General features: G+C 37.4%; 1 protein-coding gene across 1 annotated transcript in view; it reads right to left on the bottom strand.

Moving 5' to 3' along the window:
- ROBO1 (roundabout guidance receptor 1) overlaps positions 1-9645 on the bottom strand; it is a 743951-nt gene that overhangs the window by 53334 nt on the left and 680972 nt on the right. The window contains exons 11-16 of the mRNA XM_072886039.1: positions 9134-9305; positions 6372-6577; positions 4876-4957; positions 4540-4708; positions 4273-4439; positions 505-626 (exon numbers count right to left, since the gene is read on the bottom strand). Coding sequence (XP_072742140.1) covers positions 505-626; positions 4273-4439; positions 4540-4708; positions 4876-4957; positions 6372-6577; positions 9134-9305 — 918 coding nt within the window. The remainder of the gene's footprint in view (positions 1-504; positions 627-4272; positions 4440-4539; positions 4709-4875; positions 4958-6371; positions 6578-9133; positions 9306-9645) is intronic.

The following is a 9645-nucleotide window of genomic DNA, read 5'->3' as shown; positions in this document are numbered from 1 at the left end:
TGTACTGTGCATATTCATAGCACCATGGGAAAGGATAGGTTCAGATGAGGCTGTATGGGTTTGGGTGTGTTCCTCAGTATGTATGTAGGATGCAGGTAACGCTTTCAAACAGAATTATGCAGTATTTCTCTCCACTGGTGACTGACAGACAGGGAAGTGCCCACGTTATTTCATTAGGGGATTGATACACTTTCCTACTGAAAGCAGTGCAAAAGCTTCAAATGATATGACTTAAGAAGGCTTTGATCAGTCCTTTAGCTTCCAGAGGATGACTCTGAAACTCTCACCATATTGTAAACAGCACACTCTATGGAGACATAAAATGGTAAAAATGGGATAAAATTTAATGAAGTAGGAAAGCAAAGCCCAAGTAGCACTCATTCCAGAGAAAAACATTTGCAAGCATACAAACTACACAGCTTCTTAAAGTGTGACTCCACTGCAGTCAAACGGTACAATGCAGCAGCATATATAACCACCTCCATGATACAGATTTATACTTACAGTCCAATGAACTTCAATTGAGGAGGAAGAAAGGATAGTAGGGTTGTGCAGATGTAGTACGACATCACCTAGTTCTCTCTGGACCTGCTTGTGATCCACACCTTGACTTGTTGGTGGAATATCTGTAATAATTTAAGATTCCATTCTCACAAGTAAATATGATTGTTAAAATAAGTATATGTAAATACAAATGAATATATCATAAAGTATGTGATACTATCACCAATAAAGTTTACCCTAAGTACTTCCCAATTATGTAAAAAAAAAAAAACTACATGAAATATTTTCCTGAGCAAATCCATCAATGCTTAGGTAGTACCAAATCAATGCACAGCACTTTCTTTGACAGAGAGAAACAGGAGGGAAATGCTGCACAAAAAGAAAAACCACACTCAGGGATGTCTGGTAAATTGCTACAGCAGCATCTCTTTATTCTTTCCTACTGGGAGGAGAAAACATTCTATTACCCATCGCAAATTCCAAGAGAACAGGAAACCTATGAAGAACGGCAAAAGCAGAAGCTGTATCTTCAGATAAATACATGGGTGAACTTACTGTTTTTAATTACAAAATAAATGTAACAACTGAAGAAAAGAAAAATGAGTCATATGGCTGCAGCTTGTCTGATGGCAAGTGACTTCTGTAAACAGAAGAGCACAGCTGAGTGCTGTCTGGCTCTTCTGACATTTGGTCTATCTTACAGCTAAAAGAATTGTTCATATGCATGAAGGGACAAATTCCTCTGAAAATACGCAATGGTACAATGGAAACACGTATTTTCTCCGTGCAGAACCCTTGAAAAGCATATTTAACTGAAATGGAATGACTGTCAGACATGTATAAAATTTATAGGGCAATCACTAATAGGGTGACTAAAATATACATGTACTATGGACAGCAGAGTAACATAGTTTCTGTATTGTTTTCATATATCTCTCTTTGATCACTTCATTTTAAACAAATACCATGCTGACTATGGCTACAAATCACAGACTGGGAAATGCATGAAAAGAACTTATAGTGATTCCTTTCTTTCATTTTTTTTTTTAATTAATCTAATTCCAGATACAGAGTAATGCATTACATAAACTTTGCTCCAGCCTGCTCCTTCCCTGCCTGACCTCTGCTAGTGACAAAGCAAGATCAGGAAATCTTCAAGGGTCCTGTTCTTTGAAGACCTTGGAAATTTCCATACCTGGCTGCTTACAAGAAGTGCCAAAGAGAGAGTACACAGAAATTGTGTATATATTTATGTACAACTACAACTACTCTAATAAGTCACTGTAGGCGTGTAGACTATCTTGAAAGCTGAGGTTTGGATAGCACAGTTGATGCTGATATAGAAGACGCTTATTAAATGCAAGTGCAACAGTTGTAAAGAATGCTTTTTGCACAGTGGGCATATTCCCAGTTTACCAGCTTTTGGTCTTGTCTAAATAATAATAAAGCCATTGTAAGACTGCATTAGGAGAAGGCATGAGGAAAGGTTTCTTTCTAGAAATATAATTCCCGTTTGGGAATACAAAGCCTATGTCGCTTTGAACTTTTATCATACAGTTTCCTCAACATATTTACAAGAAGAGGGGATTTCTTCAAAGTTAAAGAAGCAAACTGAGGTTAGCATGCAGTCAGTGGGTGACAAATCTGGATTCTTAGCAAGGAACACCGATAACAACAAAACCAAAAAAACCTCCACTGAGTCACTGCTGTATCCACATGTAGTATGTTCCGCCAAACAGTCCATTTATCAGAGTATTTCCTTCCCCACAAAGTTTGAAAGCATTAAAGGTAGAAGCTTCTGTTTGGAGAGCTGCCTAAATATCACCCTGCTTAGAATGTAACAGGAAAGTCAGTGGAATCATTAGTTCTGTCTTTGCTAGTCATAAAAGACGAGCCATCAACAATATGAATCAAACTATTAATAGGCTCAGCCATTTGCACATCTGTGCTATACAACAATACGTGTGTTTTCTTGTTTCAGCTCCAAGCTTCCAAGACAGGGACTGTCAGTGAGAACACCTAAGGATGTTGTTGTTAATGTTGGTACAGCGTAAAGATCAAAGTAGGTTAGGTTCCTGGTCTGGACATGCATTTAGGACAAGACTATACCACCCTCTAGACAAAAGTGAACTGGGAAATTTTTGAACTTACTTAGCTGGACCACAGCTTACACAAAACTGAAATGGTATTGGAAGAAGAGTGGAACTGCTTTAAAGAACTTGACACTTGATTACATTTCTTACTATTGATGAAAATTTTATCTATTGGTCATTATTTTCACTCAGGCTTTGTGTGGTTCTCAGGTCTTCAGCTCTACTAGATGCCCAGAGGACAGCGAAGCTTTTCCATGCCATTATAAACCATTCAGTTCTGTTAAGTGAACAGAACGCTGCCTCATTCGCTGTTTATCAGAGTTGGGTCAGTGATCAGTTCGTTTGGGACATTCAGACCCCATACCTCATGTCATCTCCAGGAATGAAACTACACTGTATGAAAAATGAACTTGTGCAGAACACTGCAGCCTGCCTGCATAGTAACACGTGTTGCCCTATCACCAGGAATACAGAAATCACTAAAAGGTTACGAAATCTCTCCTTGGTAACAGACTCAGGAACCCATGCAATCCCTATTTTCCATGTGGCTGTGACTGCTGTCTATATACATCCATCGAAATTGTCACCCATCAGGAGAAATGCATAGTAACAAAGTATAGCAATGTGAAATTGTTCACTCCCCAGGGAAGACGAGAAAGGCTTGCTTTCAGACCAGCTTCAGAAAAAATGAAAAGTCACCAAAGGAAAATGCTTTGTTTCCTTTAAGGAACTTCCTTTCAAAAACAAACATGTACTTACTTATGCAAACAAAGAAACAAACATACAACACAGGCGCTCTTAATAAGCCAATGGGTCAATTTCTCCAGTAAGTAGGAAAAGCAGAAAAAAAAAAAAAGATGACCTCTATCACTTTTACTTTGAAAAAGAATATGTCTAGTTTTTCCCTTCTTAAGAATCTAAGTATTTCTACTGGAAAAATTCAGGCTGCAAAGTTGCAATGCATTATTCCCTGTACAGCATCATAAGTGTCATTTTTTTCCTACAGTGAACACAAAGTTATTTTAAATTTTACATAGCTGGATTCAGTCCACAGCTGGACTTCAATCATAGCTGGAGTCAGCGGATGACTCCTTCATCCACTACTACCCAGCCTTTTCTTCCACTTGGCTATCTGTAAGCATTGTCTCTCTTCCCTACTCTTTTACTTTCAATAGTTGTACTATTGAAATACTTCTAATATATTGCCAAAACCTCTTCTTTACGGGCTCATGATGCCCAATTTCTTCAAATTTTAAACTTGTCTCTTTCCTAATGCAGCAGAAACCAACTTAGATTATGTGCTGTTTCTCTCTCAGTCTTAAGTTTCATTTGATCCACTGGACATAATAATAACATTTCCACGGAATTTGACAATTTGCGTGATAACTTAAAAAATCAGAGATCACTTTTGTTGCTAACAAGAGCTATTCTGTAACTATCTTTGGATAAGAGATACTAGGGTTCCCTTAGGCAATGCAATATGCTGTCTAAGCAGCTTTCAGAGTCTATGTTATAGAGGAATGCAAGTTTAAACACTGTATTTTACTATCTAGTATATATTACAGCTAGGATAAGCAGACAGTTGAAAGCTACCAGAATTCCTGCACCTGGTATTGCTCAGTCAACTTGTGACAGCCACTATGGACACCTAAAATGTTCAGTATCAAAAGCTTACCTTGAGTTTTCACCGGATCAGATATTTGGCTTGGGTCACTTAGTCCATATGCATTAGCTGCCCTCACAAGGAATAGATAAATTGCATTAGGTTTTAGCCCTTTAACTGCAAAACTCTCTGTTTTCACGTTTTCAGCTACAGTTTGCCAGCTGCTTCCAGATGCATGGCTAAGGATAAAACACACACAACAGCAGGTTAGCAAGTGCTTCTTTAACAACATATTATATATAAGCGTAAGTACAGAAAGATCACATGAGACTCATATACCTGAAGGCCTCAATTATGTAAGAGGTTGGTGTTGCACCCGAATTCAAATTAGGTTGCCATGACAATGTTACTGTATTTCTGCTGACATCTGTAACCTCAGGTTTTGATGGAGCACTAGGAATCAAGTTTGGGTCAGTGGGTCTTGGTGGCTGCACTGGGACTCCAAACTCTAACAAAGGAGAGAGAAATGCTGAGTATAGACAGGAAGCAGCTGTAAGCTAAGTGCTGTTCACATCTGCACTGGCAATTTATGACAGAGTCAGATAACTTCTGCATTTCCATTTCTGATTTTCCTTTATGTATTTTCTGCACGCAGAGAAACCCTAATTGATTTACCTTGGACCTCTATGTATGCACTCCATGTAGCTTCGCCACTTGGGGTTGAAGCAATGCAGGTGTACCGCCCAGTGTCGCCCAGCTGAGTCGGAAAAGAGAAGAATAAATATTTGAAACAATCAGGCACTCAGTGGGCTAGAAAAGTAATTACAGCTCTCTATGTTCCCCCATGAATATGGATAAACCTATTAGGCTGCAAAAACTTTGAACCAGAAACTTCTTCCATTAGAAGTTATGATTTCGTGTGCTGCAAAATGAAAATGGACACTTATTTCTGAGCATTCGTTAAAGACTTGGAAAAGTTGCAGATTCTAATTTAATGTTACCTGTTCTGTAATGAACAAACTGAAGGCCAATTCTTGTAGCATTTATTCATTACTCTGCAGAAGTCTTAACAAATAAATTGAGAAGGAACTCAGATGACAAGACCCCATGCAACTGTCAACCTGCGTAAATAATGCCCGGGGATTTGTCTGGACTGAAGCACAGGAGAGCATGTTATCCTTAAAACAAAGCTTAAATATTGTACAGGGCCTTGTACATATGGGGTTCCCTATGTTAGTATAAATTTCACTCTTCAGTAGACCCAAAAAGGAATCTCCATATGCTATTCTCATCCAGTTCTGAATGTTGGATTATTTGTCCATATGTGACTTAATCACATTTTAAAAGAGTTTCTTTTTTTCCCCTCAAAAGAAATGCTATCCTCCTAAGGTCCCAGCCCCAGCAGATGAGCTGAACGGAAGCACTCAAAAATCAGAGGTTCAAGCCAGTGTAACTTGTAATTGGTAACAGGGCAACTCTAGGGAACATAGTAAAGTGATGCATTCAGCCTAATTTAAAAAAATTACTACATTTCAAACCACAGAAAAGATAGCAGAGAATAACCAGTATTTTAAAACTTAACAACATTTTAAAACATTTTACAGTGTGCAAGGCATGACCAGCAATACTGGCCAGGTACTTCCTATAATTCCCTATGGAAGCCAGGTATTTGACAGGTGGTTAACCATTTTAAGCTATGTTTACACTGCCGACTGAATATATTTAAACTTTTAAAACTGTTTTGAAAAAGATGTGTACATGGCTCTATTACTGCAGTATGCTAAACAAAGGTTTTCTTTATAAACATTTGAAATAATTAGATCATTTTAATCTATTAGTGCTAAAGCTCAAATAATTTAAGGATTTGTCTTACTGAAATACAAGTTTTGCTTTCCCCTTCATGTTTAAAGTACCAAATAATTCCCTTAATTAATACCTCTTAAAAGCATTTTTCCTTATGAAATCAGAAATAATGTGCCCTAGGCAGAATAAGCCAAAGTGTTAAGCATAAAGAATGAACTAATTGAAAGCATGAAGTATCAAATATTTTAATACATTTATTTAACATTTCATTAATTCTTAATGTAGGATTTACTACATCAAAAGTGCCCGGAGGCTGAAAAACAAAGTGAAACAAACAACAAGAAAACCCGTTCGCCAGTTCAAGCTACCTTGGCGTATCGTATCTGTAATGCTCCTGTCTCCAACTGCTTGATGCGAGAGTCCTGGGTAGAAATGAGGATCCCATCCTTTTTCCAGAGGATAGTGGGCATTAAAGTGCCTGTCGCCACGCAGTTCAGTACTAAAGTACCATCTACAGCTACAGTCTGATTCACAGGACCCTGCCGAATGACAGGGGGAGGCCGGTCTGCAATCACTGCCAGAAGAACAACAGGAAAGAGATTTCTGCAACTGGAAGCAATTTTCTAATCATCTAAGCAACAGCAGTTGCTTGAGGCTTTGAAACAAACTAAAGATAATTAAACAAGTAATTAAAGTTGGAGGCATTATTCAGGGCAGGGCGCTTTATAATGATGCACAACTACAGAATTTTAAAATGATACACAACACATTACTTTCAGAAAGCAAAGAAGCATTACATATTGCATAGTGGTATCTTCTAGGCATTCTCTAATTCCAATGTCTTTATAAAGGGATAATGGAATGAGACAGGACTTCCCAAATTCTTTCTCAAGGCACAGATTTCACTTTGTTCACCTTCTACCATGTAGCAGGCCTGTATAACAGAATTCATACTTTCAGCATTCAAAGACAGAGAAAAAGGAGGTAGGCAGGCAGGTGATAACCTGGCAAATATATACTCCTTAAGAAAATTTTATTGTGTACCAGCAACTCATCTTGGTGCTGTTTCCTAATTGGGAGATGCCTAGCAGCAGGGTAAAGTAAACACAAAGCTAATGAATAGGACCACAGTAAAAATTTTCAACTAAGAAGTATTTTTCCAGTAGTTTCTGACTTTTAGTTCTATGACAACTTAATCTGCCCATATGACTTCAAAGTCACAAAAAGAATCCCACAGTGTGTTTGCATCAATTTTAATGCATCTTTCACTCAATGAAAATTAAATGTTATTGATGGTTTACTTAATAACTGTGCACAGAAAGGTATAAAGCAGTCTCAGTATTCACAGAAAAAAGGATGACTGTCTACATGAGGTTTTTCTTCCATTATCCAATGGATAATCAGAAAAAGAGGTAAAAGCTATCTTACTGTGTTTCAGTAACCTCCTCTACCTGTACCATCCAACATGACATGGACTGATGATCTGAAAATAGCCACAACTTTAAATGACATAAATCTGTTCAGCAGTGTCATGGGGGCCCATGTAACTTAAAAGCTAGTTTGGTAGCCGAAATATAAACCTGAAGTTCTGATAATCTGTGAACATCAGATATTTCTAAATTACTTTTCATAACAACAGAGAGGGTGTTAGTACTGCTTTTTTTGGCTAAATTCCAACTCCCATAATTTCATTTGCATGTTCAAATGACAGTCTGCATTTTCAACTGCATAATTTATCCTTTACTTCTTGTCCCAACCTGTTGCAATGCACTGTGAGGCCATTAGTATCTTTCTCTGCAGACATAGTCAAAATAAGCTCATTTATAGTTTGTATTTGACTTCGACAAGTTTGTAAAGAGCTTTGAAGTTGCCAGTGGTAAGAGGCTGACCAATCTGTGCTCTACAGGAGAAATCCAATGCCACTCAAATCCATGGCTGATTTAAATGCTACTGAAATTGATGTCAACTTCTATTACCTTTAGGAATACCAGGGTACCATTCTGCATATCCTGCCTTCACTTTTATAAAAGTACAAAAAAAATATTGTCCCAAGGCATTATACAAAACAACTACCCATCAGATCAATCCAGAGCATACAGGCATAGTAAAGGAAATATATTTAAATTAATTTGATTTTTTTCAAGGTCAGATGGCATAGGTCATTAACAGAAAAAATCTTAATTGTCTTAATTTTCTTTTTAAAATTATTTCTCACCTTGCCATGGCCTTCTCCCCAGTGAAAAAATGGATAAAAGTGGATTAAGAAATGTGGCTTACCACTTGTGAAAAACCAGAAAGGATGCAGTCCTGTTCCTCCAAACAATCTCAATCCAGCGGGTGTAAATAAACAATTTTATTCTCCAGGTTCACTGTATGTTTCTAGTACTGCATTATTTCTATGTTTTCTATAGGGCAAAGGCCTAGTTTATGGAAACTCTCCTCAGACAACAGCTTCCCTCCCCTCAAAGTCTCTCCACAGACTGCACTTAGCCTCTTTTTCCATAAGTGGTAACATTATTATTTTTCCTGTGTATCTTTGCTATTAAAAATATGAAGTATTGCTGATAATTGGCAAAGTGGCCTCACATCAGCATATATTACTGCTCGCAGTCATGCTCCCTGTAGCTTTTTCATCTTAATTTTTTTTCCCAACTGCTCCTAAAAAGGAATGTATAATAATATTCATTTGTATGCTATTCTACTGACTTCCATACAGGTTGAGGTTTTTCCCTTGCTATAGTGCAATATTAAAAAAACAGGGAAAAAACAGGTAAGTGGAGATGCTAAGCAAACAGACACACAATAATAGGGATAAAGAGCTAGGTAGCAAGCAATCTGAAAGTAAACTAAATCTAGTGGGGGAAGCTAAAAAAGAGCCAGATAAATTAACAGATCTGACAAAAATCCACAAACTGAAGTATACTTACAAATACAAAATGGAAATATAGTGTTACACAATATCCAAAATTTTAAACCCCTGACAGTGATGGCCAAAACAGGATTTTTATGTTCAAAGACACGTGCAATCTGCATTTATACAAAGCAGATTTCAAAGTAGTGTCATATCATCCCACTGCTGTCTTCAAATAACTATAAAAACTTGGAAATTATAAAATAAAGGTATCATTACCATCAGTAACCTCCAAGTAGGCTTTTGTTATGATACTTCCTGCAACATTTAAAGTCTGGCAGATATAGTACCCAACATCAGATCTCTGGACATTGGTGATAGTGAGGTCTCCTGTCTGGGAAACTGAAAATCGGCTGGATGACTGAGGGGGCTGGTATGAGAAAAGCAGATTCTACAAGATGTACAGGAAAGAAAGTAGGAAAAAAGGGTTAAATAAATTCAAACATCAATAATCTTAACTTTAATATATCTAAACAAATTCATCTTTTCACATTATACGTAAAACATTCTGCTCTTCATGTCTTAAGCATGTCTATACCACAATGTGAATAGCTTTTACAGGATTTTTTGGTGATAAAATAGGTGCAGATATGCACATATAATTGTGTAAGTCTTTTGGGATTGCTCTATCACCCTCTGTGGTCAATGCTGGGCTTTACACAAAGTATAACAGGCACGAGCGAAGATGTTATATGTACAGATACCATAATGGTGCAAGCAACTGTGGTGAA

Source organism: Ciconia boyciana, chromosome 1, assembly GCF_034638445.1.
Source record: "Ciconia boyciana chromosome 1, ASM3463844v1, whole genome shotgun sequence".
NCBI classification, from domain to species: domain Eukaryota; kingdom Metazoa; phylum Chordata; class Aves; order Ciconiiformes; family Ciconiidae; genus Ciconia; species Ciconia boyciana.
This window is presented reverse-complemented; position numbering and strand designations above follow the sequence as displayed.